At 37.4% G+C, this 24745-nt stretch overlaps 2 protein-coding genes across 3 annotated transcripts in view; one reads left to right on the forward strand and one right to left on the reverse strand.

Annotated features, from left to right (window-relative positions):
- Window positions 1–6909, reverse strand: part of MYOF (myoferlin) — a 72796-nt gene extending 65887 nt beyond the window's left edge. Inside the window, exons 1-2 of the mRNA XM_033001342.2 lie at window positions 6880–6909; window positions 5433–5636 (exon numbers count right to left, since the gene is read on the reverse strand). Coding sequence (XP_032857233.2) covers window positions 5433–5520 — 88 coding nt within the window. The 5' untranslated portion in view covers window positions 5521–5636; window positions 6880–6909. The remainder of the gene's footprint in view (window positions 1–5432; window positions 5637–6879) is intronic.
- A 344-nt stretch (window positions 6910–7253) lies between these two features.
- On the forward strand, window positions 7254–21056 carry CEP55 (centrosomal protein 55). 2 transcript variants are annotated; one of them, XM_033001522.2, is made up of 9 exons: window positions 7254–7358; window positions 7608–7800; window positions 9504–9788; window positions 11980–12045; window positions 12814–12955; window positions 15060–15376; window positions 17271–17342; window positions 18194–18319; window positions 19901–21056. In XM_033001522.2, the coding sequence occupies exons 2-9, from the start codon at window positions 7618–7620 to the stop codon at window positions 20105–20107; spliced, it is 1398 nt and encodes a 465-aa protein (XP_032857413.1). In that variant the 5' UTR covers window positions 7254–7358; window positions 7608–7617; the 3' UTR covers window positions 20108–21056. The 2 variants fall into 2 exon arrangements, with proteins under 2 accessions (XP_032857413.1, XP_032857482.1); XM_033001591.2 differs by lacking the exon at window positions 7254–7358 and having other exon boundaries at window positions 7388–7800.
- The last annotated feature ends 3689 nt before the right edge of the window (window positions 21057–24745 follow it).

Genomic DNA, 24745 nt, shown 5'->3' on the forward strand with positions numbered 1-24745 from the left:
GCAGAAATACATATGCATCTGAGGCAATGCAGTCATTCCTGAAAAAAACGTTTTCCAGAGGTTATGCAGATCACTTCGGTGACTTTTACTGTAGCCTAAAAATTATAAATTTGCATTTGGTCAACCTACAAATCATGAGAGTATGGGATGTGGTGTAAATTAAATATAGTTTGGCACTTCAATTCAAATTCCTTCTCTTGAGAGGAATAATACAACTCAAGTGTTGCAGAGGGCCTTTGCAGGGCCCCCTCACCAAACAAAAAGGGAAACAAAATTCTGTTCTTCCAACAGGTTCAAAGCAAGTAACATGTCACAGCTTTATTTTTACTTTTTAGCTGCACTATACATATATAGCTCCAACGAAGAACAAGCCTTGACATGACACTCAGAAGCACAAAAGAACACTGGCAGACATGCAGTGCTCTAAACAGAAATTGCATGTATTAGTGATAACAAACAAGTATATTTAAGTACAGTCAGTAAACTAACTGCTGATCTATAAAATGCTCAGCCGCCACAAGAAGGCTGTTTTCAACATGCTCCTTGTATTTAAGGACTACAGTAAAGGTGATAGCATTTTTATTATTCACACGTTATGGCTATACTTTGCCAGGAAAATGTTGCAAAGGCCTGGGAAGCAACAGTAATGATTTGCAAGTTCATATACCCACTATTCAGGCAGTAGACTGTGGTGGCTCTTTTTACTGGATCAGTGTGGGATGTACTGAAACAAAAAAAGTCAGCCCATACTGCAGATTGCGAGAACTGACTCACATTTATGTAACAGGAATTGTCTACAATTTATACAGGATATTGACTCACATTGTACCACAAAGGAAAGAGTATTCATAACACACCATGCTGTGGACTGGCATTTTGCGGAACAAAGAATTAATTAAAATGCTAGCAAAAGAAATTCAACTTCATGTTATTCAATAGGAGACAAAACATTTTAAAAGCTGAATAACCCAGAATATCTGGGGTTTAGCAGTAGTACTCCAAGTCCAAACAGGAGCTGGTAGTCAGGGAAAAGAAGTTCTCAGTGCTGATGGAAAAAGGAACAGTTACAGCTGTTTGTAAAGGACACAGTGATTCACAGACCTGATCCTGACAAAACTAATGGATAAAGTCCTATAATCTCTGCCTAAACTCCAATGTAACTCTGTAAGGTAAGGAAAGCCCTGGTGTGAACAACAGTCAAGACAATTCTTGAAAAGGAGTAAAATTTTCCACTTTGGACTATCCATTTTCATAAAAACAAAGAGTAAGACTTAGGATTCCACTAACACTATGCATATTCTAGGTTATATTAAGAAAAAAAAAGTTTGTTATGCATTTGTATGAAAGTTGGATGAAAAACACTGGAAAACACAGCTTACACTGGTGTTTAGTCATAATTTTAGTCACTCTGAGTGCAGCATTCACATTCCTCAAGCATGTACTTTGCATGTATTTTCTTCACTGACTTTCTTATTACACTTTTTATCATTCTTTTAATGCACTGGGGTTTTCTGTTTGTTTTTTTAAACTGTTGGCAAAGAACTTTCTTCTTCCCACCATAAAAAAAATCTTTGCCAAGAAGGGTAAGATGAGACTGCCCAGTTATTCCAGGAGTTCACATAAGTTTCAGGTCCGCAGGCTGCCTTCCTCTATTGGTAGTGAATCCAGCTACAGTAGCCAACACTGTAAACCACATCAGGATAAACTGTAAGATAGGGCCAGTCACAGTTTTTTGTTTGGCCCTACCAAGAAATAAGAGTAAGAAATTATAATGGATACAGGTAGGACACTCTATATAATTGTTTCTTTAAAAACTAACTACAATAACCATGGTATCATAGAAGAAATAATTATTTGCCTTATCTTGATAGAGGCATTATACTACCACATGCTGTTTAATATTCTCAATTGGAAATGAATGTAGGAAGAACTTAGTCCATGAAATGGCATATTGTTCAAAAAACTTCATTCAGGATGAGCTATTTAAATAATAACTATTCCGTCATTAGAAAGATAATTACAGTACTGAAAAACAACTAATGCTTACATCTTAAGCTTTTTCTTCTATTATAACTAGCATTTTTATCAATTTCAACAGGTAAAGAATAGCAGAAGCAAACATTATCTTTTAGAATAGTCTTAAGTCTAAGATTCAAGAGCGAATCACATTTCAGTTCACTAAGTTCTCCATAAAACTTTTGTCAATGAATAATTAAGATTGCACAGTGGCAGCAACAGCATGAGCAAACAGGCAGACCTCCGAAAACCAGGAACTTAAAGTTTGGGTAATTTAATTCTCTGCAAAACAGAAAACATAAATTTACTGAATAATTACACTCTAATACTCTTTTCTTTCACACACAGAAATATAAACTAACATAGCTATGAACTGCTGCAGGCCTGCTAGAAAGCTCTTAGATTAAGCAGAAATGGAAAAAGAATTTTTACTCAAGTTGGCCCCATCAAACTGAATGCCATTTCACATCAGCTTTTAATGCATAAAGCTGAATGAGGCAATCAAAAGTAATGATCCAAGCCCCAAATGTCCTAGCATTGCCTGCACATATAAGCCATTGTGTCAATTTTTACACCCAAAGGCAAGAATCTGACACATTTTTCTCCAGTTTAGTATATCTGACAAACCAGAATAACTGTACTGGTTTAATCATTACCACTTAGTGCCACTTCAAGTGGCAACAGCTTTTTGTATTAATATGACTAATAATTTTGCAGTAACAGCATCCAGTTCCAGACAGCACTACTCGTTTACTCTCAGGGTGTAGTTCTCTTTGAACAGTGAGTTGTTTTTAAAGTAAATAAAAGCTCCGTCCCACTGGACTGTACATAAACGCGTAAAAAAAAGTCAAATCCTTGCACAAACCCCCTGTATTGTAAGTAAGATACCACAACAGAAACAGCTGCCTATTTCCTCTTAGTATGCACCTAATACATCTCACTGTACTTATTGTACTGACTGCATAGTCTGTAACTAGTTATAAAATTTTGATGGAAGTCTAATATATACATACATGAAACTATACCAATATATGTGTGTTAACATATGTGTTTGCAGAGTCACCTACATACTAATAGTTGTAGGATCATGGCCTTTTTCTTCACAGTGTAGCCGTAAAGGTCTAATCCTGAGAGATACTGTGTCTTCATCAAAGTCTTAAAATTACCGAACCTGACATCAGCAAAAGCTATGTAAGGTAAAGTTTGAAAAAACTAATTAAAAAGAACACTGTTTTAAGAAATGTCAACTTCCACAGCAATTTTCTGTCAAATGAGTGCGGTTCTCCGAGACTTCTCCAAGAATACTTCAGAATCAAAAATGCAAATGTACTGCAGGGCTATGGCCAAAGTCCTGCAAATGCCTGAGTTTTTCTCAGTCTGGAAAATAAACTCCCAATTGGGTTTTTTATGTCCTCTGGGAGCTGCAGTGGGTAGAGACTACTGTTGAAGACTGACGGCCTTTGATATAACACCTTCTCAAAAGTAAGACCAGTTTCCCATCTCTACACACTAACAGAGTGAGGGGGAACAGGCTTTATATACAAAACATCTGTAAACATAAATGGCCAGTAGTTCAATATATTTCAGATATGATCCCTAAGCCTTTGCACCTGGCAACTACGTACTCCACTTACAAATTAAATCATATCTGCTCAATAGCTGACAAAAGCCTGGTATTTTCTGGCCCCCTTGAATCACTCTGGACAGAGAGCAAAAAATATCAGACTGTTGCCATGTAGTAAAACCACATAAAAAGAAGTGGAAGGTACAATGACAAATTAAATAGCCTACTAAAAAACTGTCACAATTATGAAGTTGTATTTAAGACAATGGTTAAGCATGTTTCTGAATGTTAAAAATCCCAGCTATAGCACATAAAGGATAGGTATAAACTGATTCCTTTAATGTCTGTTGCCTACTTCCTGGGTTTGGATAACTGAAGGACTGAGAAGCAAACCCAGCAATGCAGAAGAAAAAAACAAATCTGTAACTTATATTTACTAGGTAAAACTGAATTGCATTAAAGCACACAGTAGGAACACAGGATTACAAGGAGGAATTAAACAAATACTTAAGGCATAAAGAAGCAAAGGCATAAATCAACTCTGGAGTATGAAACTGCAGGAACAGAGGTAACAGGCAAAACTGTTACAGGAAAGCAAAGAGAAAGACAAGGAACTGAAAAGAGAATATGAATGCTTAAGAAGCAGCAGAAACAAATGGAACAAACCAGAGAAATTACAGTATACCAGTAACAGCACTATTTTAAGAATTAGGAAATTCCAAAAGCTACTGAGACAGGCTCAGCCACTTGCCTTAACACACACGGGGGTAGAAAAACAAACTTGAAAAAGAGGAGGAAAAGAAGGGAAACAGAATTATGTCACATCTTTCTGATGCTAAAGTATCTAAAAAGTTTTTGTTTTGAAAGTACTGGATGTGCACTGCCTTGTCCTTTACCAGCCTCCAGCAAAATGTCATGATTTCAGATTTGGTTTCTAAAGGTGACAAACCCCTACAATGATTTTTCATACTTTTGGAAATACCACTGCTGTTTCAGCACACAGTTAGGAAACCAGGTCATCAGGAATTAAGATGACCATTTGTCTGTTTGGCTGAACACATTATATGATCTAAAATTGCTTGGAGGTTTCTGCACTGTAAAGATAAACCAATACTTGCAATCCAGTTCCTTTTGTCTAGTCAAGTGAGGAAAAGATGGCAACAGGTAAAATATACTGTAAAATACAATTAGTTTTGCATATAAATGCTAATTTTATCACACTGTTTTCTCCTCCTATATATATATATATATATCTATCTGATGAACAATGAAAGTTAAGATGTGGTTTCCTTCCAAATATTTATTTTAATTTAAATAATATCAGGCAAAATTTTAAAGTGCAATTAAGTTTAAAAAAACAAACCAAAACAAACAAAACAAATCCAAACACTTTCAGTAATGGTACTACTGTTTTTCAACATGCTGGTAGTAACAATAAACCAGTCACAATAAAAATCGGTGTAACAGTGAGTAGTGGCTGTGCAAAGTAATCAAGACAGAAGAATTATTTTTTCAGATGGAAAACAAGAAGATAATCTTCAATACCATAATTAAAAGTAGATTTATCTATGCAGTAATATTTGGAGTTTTAAAGCAAAGTGCTAAGCCTTTGCAAAAGCTTGTAAAACGTGGATCCTGAAACAGAAGCACTGCTGGCCAGAAAAGACCAATGCACTCCACCCAGTTCAAACCTCACCCAGGTAACTCCTGCCTCTAATTAAAAAGTCTTCCCTAAAGGTACATCAGATGTAACTTAAGGAAAAGGTGGTTTTGCACATTGTCAAGTACTTACATAGGGCACTATCCTTCAGAAAAACTCCTCCCTAAATACATTTATGACAGTTTTCCTTACCTTTAAAAATAACAGAAACAATAGGATCTGGTTTCCCAAACTTTGTTTTAGGGATATTGGTAGCAGATTCCACAATCACCCGAAGCATTGTTTCCAATCTTGACTGAATGTCGATTATTACCAAAGAAATTCCAGGAAGTCTCACGTTTCAAACTCCTTAACTTCTAGACTGAAATGCCAGCAGGAAGAGGAGGCAGGGAATAGCTGGTTTAGAGTAAAGAATGTCAATGGGTGGATCTATGACAGACTAGCTACTGAAGGCTATGAAAAAAAAAGAAGTACGTGTAAATTGACACCAAGTTCTGTGTTGCTGCGCAAAAAGAACTCTCGTTAGTGAAATCCAGTAACAGAAAAGGCACAGTATAAAAACGAGTGCAGATTTTTTTGGTTGCTTTTATTCTTAAACTGTATGGTCTCTCATAAGTAACCAAGGCAAGAATAAGCACATTAAGCACAACTACAGTACTCGAGATACATCACATCTGTTTCTCGGTATACCAATGTATTACATCTCACAATAGTTTATATTGTTTCCTCTTAATTATTAGAACTTGTTTGTAAATGTTTTTTGCTTGCCTCTGTGTCAACGTATAATCACAAAATACCTACCGTCTTCAAAAATAGTTTTAAGTGCTCCCCCTGCAGTTGTGCTCTGGGACAACTACATTTTACATAGAATACTCCAAGTTCTGCATTTAGCATGCTGAATTTAGTAGATCTCCTTAGAAATTATGGAAATATATATGCATAAGTAAAAATAAAGAATTAAGGAAATACATCCAAAAATATGAGAACACTCTGTACTGTTTGGAGGCCTATGAATATTTTGTCTTACTATAAATACATGCAGTAGACTCCACTAAAATGAAACTAGATAAAGCTTACATAAGTAAAATGAACTCTTTGCTATGAGCTACCCCATGTTCAGCTTTACAGCAGTTTTTCTCAGTTGCAGACCAGATGTAAAAACAAGCCACTGCAAAATATGTTTTTAAGTAGAGATGTGAAGGGAAGCCAGCAAGATGAAGCAAAACAGGTCCTTTGTGGACAAAGCTCAGCTTAGTTTTATATAGTCACATGCGAACTATCCTAGCTTACTACTTCTGAAGCCAAGATGGACCTTACTTCTTTTCTAAAATGATTTTGGGTAACTGAGGACAAGAATTTCTGAGGAAGAACACATAACCTAAAGCCAACATGTTCAGTAAGGAATGAGGATAAAGCCACTGAACTAAGAAGCCCTAGAATACTTGGCTGAAGCATCATGGTTAGTTCTTCCACCTTCACCCATCCCAGCCACAAACGAGTCCCGCAGTTGGTGTACAGCCACAGCCATAGGCCAGACTTGCTGCCCCACGCAGCTAGTAGCCACCGCCTTTTCTATGCAAAAAGTGAGTGACCTAAAGCCTTGTGCAGGGTGAGGCAAGCCACGTGAGGGAGCACTCACCTGCCACCACCCATTCTTCCATAAGAAAACGGAAATGCCCTCAAAAGATAAAATTAATTATAGCTCCGCAAAGGGGAAGCAAGCACGGCCGCAGGGGGCTCAGAAGGGCCCGGCCACCCTGCGCCGGGGTAGGGCAACCCTCGCCTCCCAGCTGCTGCTCGCGAGCACGTGCACCGGGACAGAAAAACGACGTGGCGAGAAGTACGGCCCCATGGCATTGGCCAGACGGGTCACACGGCCGCCCACGCCAGCCAACGGGGAGCCTTCTCTCAGGCATTCCGCGGAACAGTCGGCAGCTCCCCGTCGGCCGTTAACGGCCGCCCAGCGCCGGGCAGCTCGTGCCCTTCCAGCCCCGCCCACGCCTGCTTCGCCGGTGTCTTCGCGGAAGCGTTCCCCAAGCCCTCCACCCACCGTTTATGGCCCATCGGAGATGCCGTAACTCTGGCGTCGCCGGCGAGGCGGCCCGGACGGAAGTGACGGTACTGTAGCCGCGGGATTCAAACTCCCGGAAGCGGGGCTGGGCTCGGGTTGGCCGGAGCCGCTCCCGCTCCCGGACAGGGGCTGCGGCCCGGGGCGCTCCCCGACCTATTTGCCGCCCGCCGCCGGTCCAGAGCCGCCAGAAGGAGCCGGGGCGCTCCGCGCTGCCCGCGCTCGGCTAAAACTGTGTCAGAAGTTATGCCCTGGTAGAAGGGATTGCCGTTCCGTAACGCTACGTTTACTTTTTATAGGTGCTTAAAGATGAATTCCAAGACCGCTAAAGATATAATTATTGGCAAGTGGGGCTTAAAATCGGGTAACTCTAGATCCGAGAGTGATCTCGAGAAGTATAAGCAGGAGAACGCTGCCCTGAGAAAATCAATGGAGGAAGTCGTTAAAGGGAAAAGCAAAATGACCGATCCGGAAAGGAACGGGCTCCTAGAGGTGAGGTGGACGTTTGTACTCGAGCTAACGTTTGTGATGTCCTAATTGTGCGTGGTTGACGTGAGTCTGAGTATGTCAGAATTTGTCAGCAGGATGACAATCTTTCCACTTAAAACCCAGTTTACTTTGATGTCTGTACTGTTTTAGTTTGACGTTTTTGTTCTCAAGTATTTTTCAATGACCGAACTAATAAGTTAGTCATCCGATGAGGCTGTTAAATACAAAGACATGAGGCCAGAGGTGTCAATTAGTCCATTAAAACCCGTCCTCACATGTGCAACTGTTTGGAAGAGTTGGTCCCAGTGAATTATTTTGAACAATGGCCTGCAAAGAACATTGTTTGCAAACAGTTGTCTAAGAATATGCCAAAATGTGCTCGGTGTTTGATTGAACTATATTCTCAAGTTCCCATTCAGCTACAGGAATAAGACCATAAACAGTTCACCATGTTATTCTTCCATTACAATCAAAGAGCAGAAGCCAAGACACTGCAATTTTCAGGCCTTGCAGACCACTCAAGGTAAACCTGTGGTTGCAGAGAAAAAAGTTCAAGACTTAGTGTGTGACCAAGCCACATACTGCCAGGCTTCCCAGGACTGGGAAACTTTAAATGAACTCTCCAAACGATACAACTAGTGGAGACTAGGCACGCTAATATTTCTAGGCTACTTGTTTTGACAACAAGGCTTTTCTTGTGTCTGTGTTACAATGTCAGTTGAGAAGTGCTAACCCAAGTACCAGCTGCGGCTGGGCAGGTCACGTACTGTTGTGGCTAAATTCCTTAGTGTATTGGCTGCATCTGGTGGAGTTTGCTGCTTGCTCAGTGTTGGCTACTTAATATTAGGTTCCTAGTTTACAGGTGGAAAATCACAGGCATACTAAGTACTACTTGGTGTCAATATTTTAATTCTAGTGAGTGCTATGTGGTTTTCAACCACTCAGTAAATGAGGCTCTCTAACATTCAATTTCTTTCAGTTTCTGTCATCTTCTAATGACTTCGTGTCAACATGTAGGATTTCAACATCAACCTTTCTCATCGAAAATTAAATGCTATCACAACAGAGTTTACATAGAGCACCAAAGTATCTCAATGCTAATTCTATGTAATAATTACCTGTGCCGGAGGCCTACTGAAAAGGGGATGTCTGAAAATATCTACTAAATCACATTTTGAAACTAAAAGGCCAGATAAAAATCACATTTTGAAACTAAAAGGCCAGATAATTTGGAAAACAGGATCCTTCCCCTGAATGCTTTATTAACTCTTTTGTAACTTACTGTCATTTAGTTTGCAAGAAGGCTCTGCTGCTTCTCAAAAGCTACTAAATAGGCTAACCAACACTAAGAAATGTATCACCAACCTCTTCACTGGAAGAGTTAGAGTTCTTGTATTGCTGTGTTTTAAGGTTCATCTACTGTAGTGATCTGTATTCATATACAAAACTGAGTACCTACCAAGTCTGTGAAATTTGGTTCTTTGCATTCTTTGTTTCATCTGCTTTAGACTGTTTTTACTATCATGTGAAATATTTCAGATGATCACTATAGTATTGTCCATTTTGAGTAAAAAGGAATATTCTCAGCTAATTAAAAGTGAAAAGAACCTTTCAAAGTATCTTATCAAACTGCTGTAAACTTGCTAATGCATTTGTTGCATCAACTGACAATTATTTCTGTCACTTCTTTATTCTGTTTCATTTAGAAAATACTTTCCCTTGAAAAAGAAAAAGAAAAACACAACCATCTTATTGGAGAGAAGGACAAAGAAATCCAAGACCTGAAAGAGAAACTTAGGTCCAAAACCAAGAATAGTGAAGCCTCCTTATTACAAACTCAACTAGAGGAAAAAACAAAGGAAGCAGAAAGGAGGGAACAGTTACTTCGTTCTCTATCGGAAGAAATGAACCGGTTAAAGTGTAATTTATCCACTGTTACTGAAAAATGTTCAGAGCTTGAAAACAGAGCGGGTACTTCTCAGTCATTGCAGGTAAGCACTGAAGAAAAATTGTAATTGCAAATTCCAAGTCTAACCTGCTTACACCCACAGAGCACCAATATCTGTTTTATTAAATAGGATGAATTTTTAATCTTCCTTCAAGTTGCGTTGCATGCTGAAATATTCTTGTATGTAGAGATGGTATCCAGATGCTAAATGAATGCTAAATGAAGAACAGTTAGGGAGCACAACTATAGGCAACACAGCTGGGAGGCTAATTATCTGTATGCAAGATCCCTTTTTGAAGCTCACATGCAGGTGGTATGACTTGTGGAACTACATGCAATGATCCACTGTTGCTTAAGCAGATACTATGCCCTTCTCATGTTTGTCTGCTCGGTAATTAAACAGAATGAGAAGGCAGCAATAAAAAAGACATGGGGCATTAATAAAGACAAACTGAGCTCCTCGCCTAATTCAGCTTCAGTCATGAGAATATCTTTCTCCTCCCTATCTTATGAATCCTCATTTGCTCCTCAGTTGTTGAAACTAGTTGCCTATACTTTACATGACATCACACATGGTAAATACTTCAGCACGACAGAAGATAGGACAGGAATAATGAGTTGCTTCTCTCATTTAAAGTGGTTAATAGGTACGGTGCCAGGTATTTGGCAGCTTTTATAAGTGCATTTAGTTTTCTACAGTTGTTTTTCCACCCCTGCCTAATGTTCCATGGAAAATGCAGTAGTATCTCAATAAGGGAAGTTGGTGTCTAAAAGTGAGTGTCTGTAAGTCTTTTTCAGCTTTTGACCTGCAGATGGTGCTAGTTGCCCACATTCTACACAGAAGTTGAGTAATTTCTAGAAATTCTGCTTTAGCCAAATACATAGCAAAAAATCTATTAATTTTAAATATATATTTATGTATCACAATAATTCAGTATCTCTGGAAATACCACTTTAAATGCACTGTGTTTATTTTCAATTTCAAGAGACTTTGAACTTTGTTGGAGAATTTAAAACATATGTTAAAGATCTCCATGATCTTTTTGTCAGTGAACTGCCAAAGTAGATTTTATTTTAAAACCAGAATTTTCTTTACTGATTTATCAACAGAGGAGAACAAAATGTGGCACGTGTTTGACTGGATGTCTTGAAAACCTTGAAAGCAAGTCTAGCAATGCTCTTGAAACTGCTAGGTGGTATTTGAGCAGCAGGTATACTCTGAAATGGAAACAACAGTTGTAGGACAATTTTGAGAGAGATTTTGCTGAGGCAGAGCTCTAATGTTCATAGAAATAGGAATCAGAGCAGTTGTAGTGTCTTTAAATCCTATTTTTATTAGGAACTACTAAAGTTTAATAATTGCATTCAAAGTTCTGTATTTTTGCAGTTTATAAAGCTTGTTCTATATCACATTCCAAAAGTCCCAGGAAAAACTTAACTTGGATTTGGGTAGGAATCTACATTATTTGCTTAAAGTTCTCTCTGACTTATATCTATATAATTTCAAAAAAGCTTTTTTATCATGCAGTGACTGTTTAACTGTGTTCTAGTTTTAGACAGATCTAAAGACCTCCCTGACTCATACTTCAAGCACTCTACTATGGATTGGGTCTCAGAAAATCAGTCAGTATGTGCTTATGGTTCCAGACAGGCTTGCATGGTTTCCCAGTTGTTTACAATCATCCTGTTATCCCAATGAAATTGTCAAGGTCTCTAGCTTTCCCAACAACTCCTATAGGTCTGGCTTATTGTCAGACTGGTATGAAGATACACAGATAGAACAAACACTTTTGTGTATTTAAATAATACTTTAAATATCTTAATTTTTCAGAAGCTCTCCAGCACCTTTCAGGTCTTACAAGATAGCAGTTCAGCAGAAGACACATAATAGTCTTCTTAGGATATGTTTTATTGTAACTATGAGTTGCAGAGTTATGGAATAGATTAAATGTAAATCTTTGTTCTGTATCTTGCAGGAGATTTTATTTTAAATCAATTATAACGGTTTTCTATGTAACAGATCCTTTTTTTTTTTTTTTTTTAAAAAAAAAGACCAAAAAAACCCCAACAAACCAATAAAGCTCTTTAGACACAAAAGGCGCATGTATGCATCTGTTTTCCATTTAAAAAACATTCTTATGCTATTTATGTGAGATTAGTAGTTATACAGCACTAGCTTTACTGTTTCAGCCATCTATTTTATAGAACACTAATGGGTTGCTCTTTGTCTGCAGGAAGCTGTAAGAAACAGCACTGGATCACCAACTAATCTTTATGAAGTCGAAAAACAACTGAAAGATGTAAGCTTCCTGTACAACACTGCAAGTACAAATAGTCTGTATCAAGATGTATAAAAATGTAAATTATCACCATATATGTTTTAGGGTAGTATGGGACCTCCAAGGGTATGTTTCCCTCTAAAATACAATATTTAAAATTATTCTGTGATGAGACAATTTAAGTAAAAAAAGGACTTGCAAGAAAAAAGACAGTATTTCCATCATCCTTGAAAAACTGTGCTTGGAACATCAGAATAAAGTGGTTGTCGACAAAGCAGGTCCCCCAGGGAACCTGGTCTGACTGCAGAGCTGACACTGCCTGGAATAGCATATGAGGTTGGATTAGAAACCTCTTGAGGTCCCTTCCAACCTGAATAATTCTATGATCCAATCAGGTATAAAATCCATGTCCTTGTTCTTCCAAACTTTAAGTTTTAATGGTAAAACTTTATTTAATTTTCAAGATCTGTTATATCTTATATCTGAGATTGAAAGGTTAATTCTTCATTATCTGGGCATGACTCATGGAAGCCTTTGTTTTTAAGTCATTTTCCAATTCCAAGATGACAATCAGTATTTAAAATTACTGCAATTTTAAGTTATGCTCAGCAACCTGATTTATCTTTCCACATGAGGATGGGTTTTATTTATTGTACAGAGATTACTACAATTTGCAGAATTAACTAGTTTATCTTTAAACTGTATAATAAATGACCTTCAACATTATAAAGAAATAAGACCAATACTTTTAAAATCTGATAAATTGTTGTTCTGTTCCTTTTCATGAAGGCTCTTGAGAAAAACCAACAGTGGCTACTGTATGACCAGCAACGTGAAGCATATGTGAGGGGACTGCTTGGAAGGATCTTTGAACTTGAACAGAAGTCAGAAATAACTAGCCAACAAGAATCTAAAGAATTCAATTCAGAAGGTATTGACTTTATTGTTTCCCCACAAGTGATCCAAACCATAATTATCTATAGAATAAGTTTTCTGGAAACAAATTATAGCACAAGTAAACAAAATCAAGACTTCCTTCTCAACTTTTTGGTTTCTTAATGGTAAATCTTGGTTAAGTAAAATTTCTTTGCATCCTATTATCTAGCTATGTTACTTGATCAACAGTATTGCACATTCTTATCTACTTCAAAGATGGTTTTTAACAGCCTTGACACTCTATTAGCAACCTTTCTGTTTGTGGAAAGTGGTGGGACAAATATTACGTGTCTCCTATCCTTCAAAGTACACTTTCAACCTACATAATGGCAGCATTAAAGATTTATTAGCTAGGTGTGGATCAGTTTTTTTTAAAATTACTTTTTTTCAAAATAAATATTATAAAAATGACTCAAGACTAACAAGTTCTTTACTCACCTGAACAGTTGTTACAGGGCATGAAAACCTGTAATAGGTTTTGGCATGTACCCAAAACAGTGTTTCGCAATATGGATCTGGCCACCTCTAGCTCACTTCCGTGCTATGCAGTTCCTCAATAACGAGCACCCTCTCAGTACCACACATTCATGTTGACTTGAGTTGTGCTTGACCAGCATGTGGAATAAAATTAAAATCACATTGAACAGAAAAAACAGAAAGAGTTGGCTTGCTTTTCTCATTATCAAATTATTAATTTTATATATGCTGCAACTGACCTGCAAGGTAAATTCACTAAATGGAACTAGCATCATCTGGAGTAAGAGAATGCCCACAGACACTTGACACTTAGTAATTCATATGCAGTGGCTTGTTTTCCATTTTATTTCTTGAATCTTTGTGGAAAACTGTAAAATATCATCGTTGTCTTGTGTTTGTGCTGTTTAGAAATCTATGAACAGTATTTTAGGGGGAGGCAGACTGAAGTAACTCACCAGGAAATGTAACTCAGTTACTGCAGTCAAAGCTTTGTCATCAGAGCATCCAAGGGATTAGAAATAAGGGTATAAGATTAAAGTTCCTCTCTTCAAGCAGCTAGACAGTAGCAGAAATCCAAGTTTCTAAGAACCTAGCTGTACAAGTTGGAAGTAGGTAGACAACTTTTTCCAAGGAAAAACTTGGTATATGTCTGAGGATCTCACCACTTCAAAAATAACAGAGTATTGTTTAACAGGAAGGTAAGACTAAGTTCATAGTTGAGGGGAGGGAAAACAGTTAAGCAGAATACTCACCCTAGTAAATTACACTTTGAAGAATGAGGGGAAGCCTTCAGTAGGAAAAGGAACAGTGTCAAGAACTTTATAGACCCAAAAATCAGCAAACCCTGTGAAATTCTGCATTCCTTGTTCTGCTTCTAGCTATATTTTGTATTATTACTTAATTTCTAGATTGCCTCTTTTTTTCCCTACTTACTAAACTTTTCTTGGGTCAACAAGCAGAAATTTTCCAAATTCTGGTTTAAGTAACAGTCACTAGCCAAGAAGCAGGCATTTTTTTAATCAAAAAACCTATCCTAGTCCCTTCTATTTGTAATTTAGAAGTAAACAGTGGCATACATTTTGAAGAAGATTCGTCTGCAAAAGACAATGGATAGTCTGGCTGTGGTCTACAATGGTGATGCAGAGCCCATCAGATCCCTAGGGTATCTCTGGGGAGGGAATATTGCCAGAACGTTGACTAAGGAGCTGAAATCTGGAAGTGAGAATCTGCTGTCTTTGGGCCTTGATTCCCATGTGTCAGTATAATGTATGAGGCCATATAAGGACTTTGTGTGGGTCATGGAGGTTGTGTAGCCAGGGCAAAGAATGTAATATTGCTATAAGGGTTAGTGAAGGAAGTAGCTGTAGCACAAAATACTATACACAAGCCAAGCTGCAGTTTTCTAGTAACTATATTGGAAAGGAGACTTCACTGCGTTAGAAGCACTGAAAGCTGTTTTAATGAAAGTTTGGTACCAATCTGAGCTATTAGTTTGCCTTACAATGCTGTCAAGGATTTGTGTTCTGGTTTTTAAGCACCTTCTTTTTTTCTTCCTTTTCCTTCCCTCCCCCCCTACCCCCCCCCCCCCCAATTACTATCTCAATTATTTCTGACTCATAAAGGTCATCTACAAGAGGAAAAGCAAAAATGCTATGACCAGCTGTTACTAACTGCTAAGAGTGACCTTGAGACTGAAAGATGCACTATAACCCAGCTGAGATCTGAACTTAAAGAATTCAAAAGGAAGTATGAGGAAACACAACGGGAAATAATGAGTTTAAATGCCTTATTGCAGTCACAACAGGTTGCTGAAATGAAGACTCTAGAAAATGAAAATAAAATGAAAGGAGAGAAAGTACAGCAACTAAAACAAGAAAATGAAACTATTAAAGGACAGCTCAGAGAAGAAAAGAAAAAGTCTGAGGATCTTTTATGTCAGGTAAGTTGATGCATTTGGAGGTTTAAGATCATTAGCAAAGAATCAAGAAAGCTGAAAAGTCATACCTATTCAGAATGGAGCATCACTCACTTGCTCTGGTAACTGCTCTTTAAGTATACCTAGACATAAGTCCTTGTGGTTAAAACAGAATTCTTTGTTTAATATATTGGTTTGAATCAAAATAAAAACTTTTGTGAAACTTCTTTGTTTAAACAAGGAACTTATTTGTTCACTTGTTTCCCTGGTCTTGTGGGACACAAGAGGGAGAAGCGAGAGAATACTTAATTGGTTCCAGTCTAGTCTATCCTCAAGGTTAATGGTAAATGAGAACAGGAAAGGTAAAAATTCAAGTTGACACAGGCTATTTTATCAAGTGGTCCCAACTATGGAACATCACTGATACTTGCTGTCACCTGGCTGCTACAAATGCACATGTGGGCTTATAGTTTCAAACTTACTGGATAAACAATCCTTAGAAGTGTCCCTGGATAGTGCACCCAGCCAACCATCGTGGCCGTGCAGCTGGGGTTGTTTAGTTTGGTTTTCCATTCAGATGGGTTCCTGCATTTGGTTTTCTATGTGATGCTGTGGATAAGAACTATGCAGGTACACCCAAGTACCAGAAAGTGATGGCCAGATGAGCAAGGGAAGAGATGGACCTTAAGTTGTTACTGTCCTGAAGATGGCTATGGTAGAAACCACTTGGAAGAGTTCTGTAATTCCATATAAAGCCTAAGAAGGGCCTGTCAAGCAGGCTGTTCAATATATGTGGTTTATGCTATTGCCAGATCTGTTCTGTTGCTTTGCATCAGATTCTAATTGTTCAAAGGGCTTGCCCATCTCCCAGAAAGTACCTTAATGACCAGTGAAGTAATTCTGTTCATATGTGAAGTTCTTAATTCCTTCTTTTTTTGAGCCCAATGACTTTGAGCCCCACTCTGGCTGATCAGAGGTGGGGGAAGATATCTTTGTTTCTATTTAAAAATATGTAGTGCTTACCTCCTCTTGTTTGGAATACTCATGAGGACTTTGCCACTTCCCCTACATGGTGAGTTACAGTGGTGTCTTGGAATGTTCCTATCAGCATGGTGATGCTAACAAGAAAAATAATCTGTTGTTTCTTCTTCTGGATGTGAAATCATGACCACATAACTGCTGAAGAGAAACTGTAAAGTCCTTGTTGAAGGACTGTCCTCAAGGCATCCAAATATGATAGACTTGCTACTTGCAGGAATTTGGGGTCAAAACCAAAGCAATATAGAACTGAAATTTGAAATATGAGAATAAAATTTACTAGGCATGAAAGCAGGCTAAAACCAGAATAACAGTTTAACTCTTTAAACGCAGGCTGATTCTCACTGGTTAATAATGATTAAAAGGTGATTTATTTTTTTTCGGCTGAACATCAGCATTCACTGTAAAATTGATACATGCTGATAATGGAGGATATTTTTTATGTATGCATTTACTTAATCCATTACAGTATAGTACTTTGAGTCTTAAACTTGTTCTATATTAAAAAAGAAAGTTGCATTGCTTGTGTGTGTGTTTTGGGTTTTTTTAATATCATGGCATGTTAGTGCAAACACAGGTGTTGTGTATTTTTGTTTGCATCCTGGCAATCACTTAGAAAAGTTCAGTTTGACTTTTTTGAACTATAGCATCATTCTGCATTCCCCCTGCTTTATGCAATAATAATATTTCCCTGTTGTTTTCCCTGGGGAAGTAGAGATATTTGAATTTAGTTTGGCTGTTGCATAATAGGCATACATTTTCTGTTGGCACTGGAATATAAAAGTTTATGTCCATCCCTTTTCAGATTAATTATTTATTAAGCTTATTAACTGTTGTATAGGGAAGTTATTTGTTACAAATTTTTTTTTTTGCCTTGTAGGTGCAACTTCTTCATAAATCATTGCTCAAACAGCAGGAGGAACACTCTAGGATAGCTTTATTGGAACAGCAGGTACCCAATTATATGTGAAGATGCTGACACTTAATCTGTATTATGCACAAAGGCTTTCTAGACTGACTTCAAATTTAAGAATGTATTCTATTAGCTAATACTCAGTATATTAAATAAAGTAATATTAGACATGAATAATCAACTGTGAAAAATATCTTGATGCTTCCAAAAATTTTGACACATCTGTCGAGGAAAATCTGTAACCTTTTACAGATAAGAGAGTGTGATCGAACCTGATGATATTTTCTCCACAATCACTTGTTCAACTGTACAGCCTCAGGTTAGGTATGGGAAACATCCTAAAACCAATCAGTTCATTGACATTTTGTAATAAGCTCTTGATAACGTTATACAAATAATTGCATTGCAATCTTTTCCATCTTTATTTTTTCCAAGTACATTCTTACAGACCTAATTGGTGTTATTGCTATTGAGTTATTTGCTAAGCTTGGGTGTACAGTGTTGCCCATAGTTTATGTCCAAATTGTCTTGCTCCAAGAAAGATCCTAGAGTAGAAACTGGCATTTTTAATGAGAACTTGCAGTATATGCTTTTCTATAAAACATTCTGTTTAAGACTGCAAGACAGCTTGAAGTACCTTCCAACCAGAATAACTTCAAACTCCACCTCTACAAAGGGAAAAAATTTTCATAATTGGGCATGTATAAATTTCACTGTAGTGAAAGCAACAAAGTTTTATTATTATTATTTAAATCCCATTTTAGGATATGATTTCAGAGTAAAACTTACTTGAAATATATAAAGGAGAAACATTTCTCTCTCCCCGCCTCCCCCCCCCCCCCCCCAATAATTCTGACTTTTAATTCTTTTTCATTTTGGGGGGTTGCCAGATCCAGATATGCACCACAGACTTTGAGAATGAAAAGCTTGATCGCCAGAACTTGCAGCATCAGTTAAGCAAAGTGCTTAAGGAACTGCGCAAAGCCAGGGAGCAAATAAACCGTCTGGAACCTCTGGTATGTGCCAAAAAAATTGCAGGTGAATTTAGTCAGGGATTTCACATAAATGTACATCTTTTCACTTTGGGATCTTATTTTGAGCCAGTGAGTCTTCTGTTAATGTCATCAGATATTCACTGTAGGTCCTTATATCTTTTAGGTATGTGGCCCCAAGGTGCAGAAACCTACATCAGCTAGCTAGGCATTGTTTTTTCTCTACAGCATGCACAGATAACTGTAGAAGGAGATCCAGAATAGTCATGTTCCTGAGCAGGAAACATTACACATTGTGATACAAAACACAGTTACCTAATTTTGTCTGTTGCACAATGACAAAGCTGCCATATGCTTCTACTCAGATTTGCTGCTAGTGATCAGGACACAATCCTTAAATATTAGAAGTTGAGTTCCTTCCCCACCACTACCTGAGACAGGATGGGTGGGTCACTGAAACCTGGGGTTTTAATTTCCAAAAAGACGAACTCCTTACTACAATAAAAAAACACGTGTTGTATTGTGAGAACTGTGGTCTGTTTGCTGCTTATTATATAAGCCCAGAGAAAGTCACCCAGATTTGAGCCCTAGACTTAATGGAGAAATCTGTAGGGAAAGATTATGTATTAAGCAAGCCATCAATCTGTTTTGCTCTGTTGTACCCAGGATTGCCCTGGTCTTGAGCAGGAATGTATTTTGACTGTTGGTGCTTCTGGAACTCTACTGTAAGGTATCTTTTAAGATTAGGTGATAGCTGAATAAGATTGTCAAAACTGCAGTTTTGAACTTAAATGAGGTTCAAGGGCTGCTGTGATTTTTAAAGATAAATGCAAAAGCTCCTAACAAGTTGCAGATGAGAGGAATTCTGTGACTGCCAGACTGCTCTCCTGCTTAGTTGTATGCAATGTGGAAGTGTTTTCTCAAACGAAGAAGGGGAATGGAATGAATCCTGAGATACTAATGTTCTTCACTCATGTGTTGCCCCTCAGAGAGCCTCACTTGCTAGGACTGCAGTTGCTGCTGCTGCTGCTAGGGGAGGCCACTGAAAAACCTGCCTGCTGGGAATAGAGCAGAAGCTCAGGCAGAGTAGGGAAGTTACAGCTTTTAGTTTCTCCACGATAAGCTGGAGTAGTAGCTGCCAAATGGACAACTGGGTACCTTTTAGGGACAGTCTTCATGCACAGGAACTTCATGCATGGGATCAGGATGAGAAGAGAAAATTACGGTAGAGTTTTGAGAAGGTAACCAGTCAGCACCCTATGTAGAGGGGACCAAAGCATCATTTTATTAAGGAAAGATAGCGTGTGAGTGGCTAGGAGGATGGTTGGGGAAGGATTCCCAGTCTAGACACTGTAGGAATCCTGTCTTAAATAGTCTGCCGAAAAGCTACCTACAATCTAATTTAAATGTGATGTTAGAATTGTACAACAGGCCCTCTGTTATCAGTGTGAGTAGCATAACTGCATTTAGCAATCTTTAAAATTCTACCCTTAGTGCTGTAACACACACAAGGCTTGTATGCCATCAGACTTTAATATTTTTTCCTCCAGTATTTGATCAGCACATGCACGTTCCAGTCTTACACTAAAGCTCTTCCCTTTCCAGAAACTCCAGGAATCTGGATGTATGGAACCACAAGAAGATTTGCAAGCTGAGTTTGAAGAGAAGCTGACAGTGTATGACAGAAGTCCTTCCCTGAAACATTCAAGCCTTCTTGATGAAAGTTTTCTCGAGTGTCCCAGATGTAAAGTGCAGTATCCAACAAGCCAACATAGAGAATTACTAGCACATATTGACTTTTGTACAGCTTGAGCTTCAAATGGACTTACTACATTTGCTTTACACACACTGCCAATATGCTCTTCTACAATGGCAAAAGATCTTTTTAAAGCTTTTTTCTTAATGTTCTATACAGGACTACTAGTTTTATTATTCACTTCCACAAAAACATTATAGTAATTTATTTGGCCTCAAATATTTTACCTGATGGTTTTGCAAAAAACAGCTACTGCATTTTTGGTTGCAAATGAAAATATTTTTAGAATTAGGAATATTATTAAGTAGTAAATTACTGACTTATTTTTTTGCACTATTAAAAATGAGAACAGTAAAAGCACACCTATTGTGTCAGACTTTATTTTAATGTTTGGCATATCCACTTCTTGGTGAATCCTGATGATTGTGCTTGTACTGTAACTGACAGCTGCAAAAGGCTTTTGGCCCTAGTAGGTGCACTATATATATTTATATATACATGGTGGGTGTATATGTACAGTGTGTGCATACATGTATTATATGTATTGTATACATATGTAATGTATCACTGTCTTGATACATTAAAACTCAGGAGGGTCATGTTAAATCTTTGCTGTTTAGATTCATGTTGAAAATATGAATCATAAGTAGCTTATTTTCTTGAACCACAGGGGTGACTTAGAGCTCATATAAAAATGCAGACCAAGGTTTAAGCTCCTCTTATCAAAAAAAAAAAAAAAAAAAAAAAAAAAAGAGTCATTTGGAAAACAAACTTCCTAGCAAATACAAACTTCCTTGGTACTGAAAAAAACAACTTCCTTGGTTTATATTTCAGATAATATCAGACACCATTTTTGAAGTTCAGATATAGAATTATGCTGGAGTAAACTTGTTTGCACATCAGTATTTTAGAGGTTAAAGTTGGGAAATGTCAGTTATTCAATCTGTTACATTTGACAAATGTCCCAGTTTAAAAGTGCAGTTTTTAATAAATTGCTCTAGTGGATTTGAAGTGTCACTGTATTTTGGTATTAATACAGAAAACAAATTAGCAATAAACATTTGCAGCAAATTAGAAAAAAATTCCCTTATGGATTTGCAATCACTGTTTTCTTCTGGCACCTACTGTAAATCCTGGATCTGTTACCAGCATTTTGCTCCTTGCATCTGCAGTTAAGTCCAACAAACAGTTCCTTCCACAAAAATTACTGAAGTGAGGAAATTTTACAAAGATACACTAGTTAAGATAAATTTGCCACTTTTACTAGTTTAGGGTTTGCTGAGGACCGTGAAATACCCAAGGTCTAGCTTTCTCTGGTATACTGATTCTGATTGCTAGCTAGAATCAGCTTTTTCTATCATGCTTTGCTGCAAAACTGCATGCATTTACCCCATAGTGTTCACCCTGATCTCTGATGGTGTTAAACCTTATTCTTTTAAATATGAGGGTGTCTTCCAACCTGTTTTCAATAACTATTATAATAGCAAATGATGTTGTTATCAATTAAATCCAGTGTGCTTGAGACAGAAAGAAAATGTTAAAAGCTATTATCTTTATACCTGATATATCTTTGCCAAATCTATTGTATTGGCCACTATTTATTCACTTTTCGATTTCACTGACCATGTCTCAGGCTGATATTTGTGTTTGACAATTTGCTTGATTGTAGAAACAGGTTTTCTGATCAAAGACATGATGAACTAGCAAGTTAAACATAAATTATTCTTCAGAATCTCAAGGTTTTGCCATGAGGGAAATTGTCTTAATTTCATGTTTGATTTTCTAAACATCTTTTAACTTCAGGATAGCTACGCTCTTCATTGCACCCTAGTAATTTTAATCTCTAACTAAACTACTTTTGGAAGTTTAAATTAACTGTCTTAACAACACATTAATCAGCTAGTATCCTATTCCCAGCTGCATACTCAGCATAGTTTCTGCAAGAAGGAAATTCTAATCTTCTATGTATTATAGATGAAATAAGTTGCTGGCTATAGGTCATCACTCTTCAGTAGTTCTGAGGCTTTCTTAAATTAGCATAAAATAATTTATGCTTTTTTTTTTTCCTCATTAGAAGCTGGTACTATAGAGGGACACTCAAAGTTGATAATGTGATAACCTTTAAAAATTTTGTTCGTTTCAGCACCTCTTCAAACTTCAAAAATGCATTCAGTCCTACCTGCTGAACAGTAGACCTAAGCACAAAAAAACCCTTACTGATAAATTTATACACATCATCAGTGTGGTATATGTTGAAAACCACCAAAATTACATTCTAGTGCATCAAAAGACCTATTTTGAAGGCGGAACCAGAAATACTGTCATAATGTATAGTTGGTTTCAGTCACATGTAAATCTCCCACTTGATAAAACATGCCGATCGTATCACTGCTTTTTTTCACTCCAGAAGCTAAGAAGTATAAGACTGAAAATTATTTTTTATACTAAAAGTAAATGAAGAAGAAAAACATCTGCTGCTTCTCTCTATGTAGGAAGTAGAGGTTTATGCCTAATGAGCTCATCTTAATGCTAAGGTTTAACTGTAAGTTTAGCTCTCTGTAAGCCAGGAAGTAATTAAAAAAAATGCTCTTATTTCAAGCACTTTGTAGTTACAATTTCAGTAGTTTTTTCTGAGTTATGCCCATTTCAAATAACTGAATTTCAACTTAGCAGAAATTCTGTGAAGTCTGTATCATTTGAAGGTGTTGGTCTAAGGAAGCTTCTAGAATAATACATGGGTTCACCAATACTAGCGTATTTATAAATCCTGGCTTTCACATAGTGTTCTGTGTAAACAGCAAGTAGATGTGTTTCATGCAATGTGGCTGGAAAGACAGCTAAACAGCATAACAATTGACTTTTTTTACACAAGGAGAGCTGCTTGTAAAATAACAATTGAAAGATGGCTGTTATTTTTCTTATATCAAAGGAATCGACTTCTCATTATTTACTTGCTTGTGAAGCTTTCTCTCTTACTCTCGGTTTTCATAACCATCTTTCACTTATTTGCCATGTGCCAATATCTGTACTACAGATGTTTAGGCAAACTACACAACAAACCACTTATGTTTAATTATGCAAATAAAAAGTGGCAGGGAGGTGTAGTGCCAGTTACGCTGTAAAAGTGTCACACTAAACAGCACAAATATTTAGAGACGATGGGACATCACTCTTCACCTGGCAAAGAACACTAATGTAAATGGCGCAGTGCCTTCAAGAAAACTAGGGGGAATATTGCTCTTGTGGTATCTCCATCACAAAGCAGAGAGAGGTGGGAGTTTACAAGTGATGAAAATGTAACAGTAGAGGAGCTCTAGGCATTTCCATTTTAATCTAGCAGTCAACCTATTAGCTTCCTATTCTGTAATCTGATTAAACTGTTTAGATTATAGTAACAGTTGTGGCTATGTTTTTACCTTAATGATAAGCAATTATCTCTATATACAAGAAAGATACAGTTTATATAGTATTAACATCTACATTACCTACAGCAGAACTATACAACACAGAATACTACTTGCAGCATTTCTAAATCTTTTCCTTTCTCTGATTTGGAAAACGTGACAGAATTAGGGAGCCAAGTGGAATTCTCTGCAGTAAGGGATGGCCTTGCTGAAAGTCTCCAGGTGTTAAAATTATCATCATATTGTCAGTATGGGGGGGTCTGTGTTATTTTCAAGGCAGCCATCTGGAGCAAGGTAGTTGCATATCTCCCAGGGAAGGGCAGTGCGGGACCTCTCTGAAGTCACCTGCACAGTGAGCGATTGTGTTGGAGAATTTTGCAGAGTAGGTGGGATTTTAAGAGGTGGGGAAGGAAATGAAAAGTGTGGTGCCTAACAAGGGAGAAGCCAAAGAGTTTTAGACCAAATCAATCTAACTTCAATTGCTGGGAAAAAAACCCTGGCATAGAACCAGCAGTGGGCATCATGTCACATGTCCCCAGTTTTCTGAACTGAGCAAGTGCTATGGATAGGGAAAAAGCAAAAAAAATGTATTAATTTGGACCTTTTGTTTCAAATGCCAGTTTTGTAACAATGCAGGGAAATACAATTATTTCCTCTAGTCTATACAAAGGGTGGCACAACTGACTGAAAAGCTGGATTACATAATTAAGTATCAATGATTTATAGCCATAAGAACAGAAGTGCAGCAAAAAATAGATCTGTTCTCACCCGCATAGCCATATAGTGTCTCTCACAGGCAGTTTAAAGTGGATGCCTAGGGTACAGCCTAAGGATAGGGGATGCGTGTGTGGGACCTTCTAATAATCTTAACTTTTAAGAGCCAGATGTGGTTCCCATGTGTTAGTACTTCACAATGGATTTCTCTTCTAGTCTCCCCTTAAACCCATTTTAAAACATGAAATGATTGACTAAGAATAATGTATTAGATAATTTCATGGTAGTCTACCTGATTATAAAACTATTTATATTTTCATAGGTGATGCAGATGCTACTAGAGTGCACATAAAATCTGAGACACTCCAAGGTACAAACTGAATGCTTTTTAGAGGACAGGAGGAATTTTCAATTTATCAACACCAGTTACCTGAAATAAATAGGATGAAGTATTACATGTAGGAATGATCAACTACCAACCCCCCCGAATAAATAGTATGACAGTGTATCAGCTCCTCCAAAAAGTTTCTTGGGATTACAGTAGAGAAATTTGAACTTGACTCAATATCCCACTTG

This window comes from Tyto alba, unplaced genomic scaffold (genome assembly GCF_018691265.1).
Source record: "Tyto alba isolate M040663 unplaced genomic scaffold, T.alba_DEE_v4.0 Super-Scaffold_1, whole genome shotgun sequence".
Lineage (NCBI taxonomy): Eukaryota > Metazoa > Chordata > Aves > Strigiformes > Tytonidae > Tyto > Tyto alba.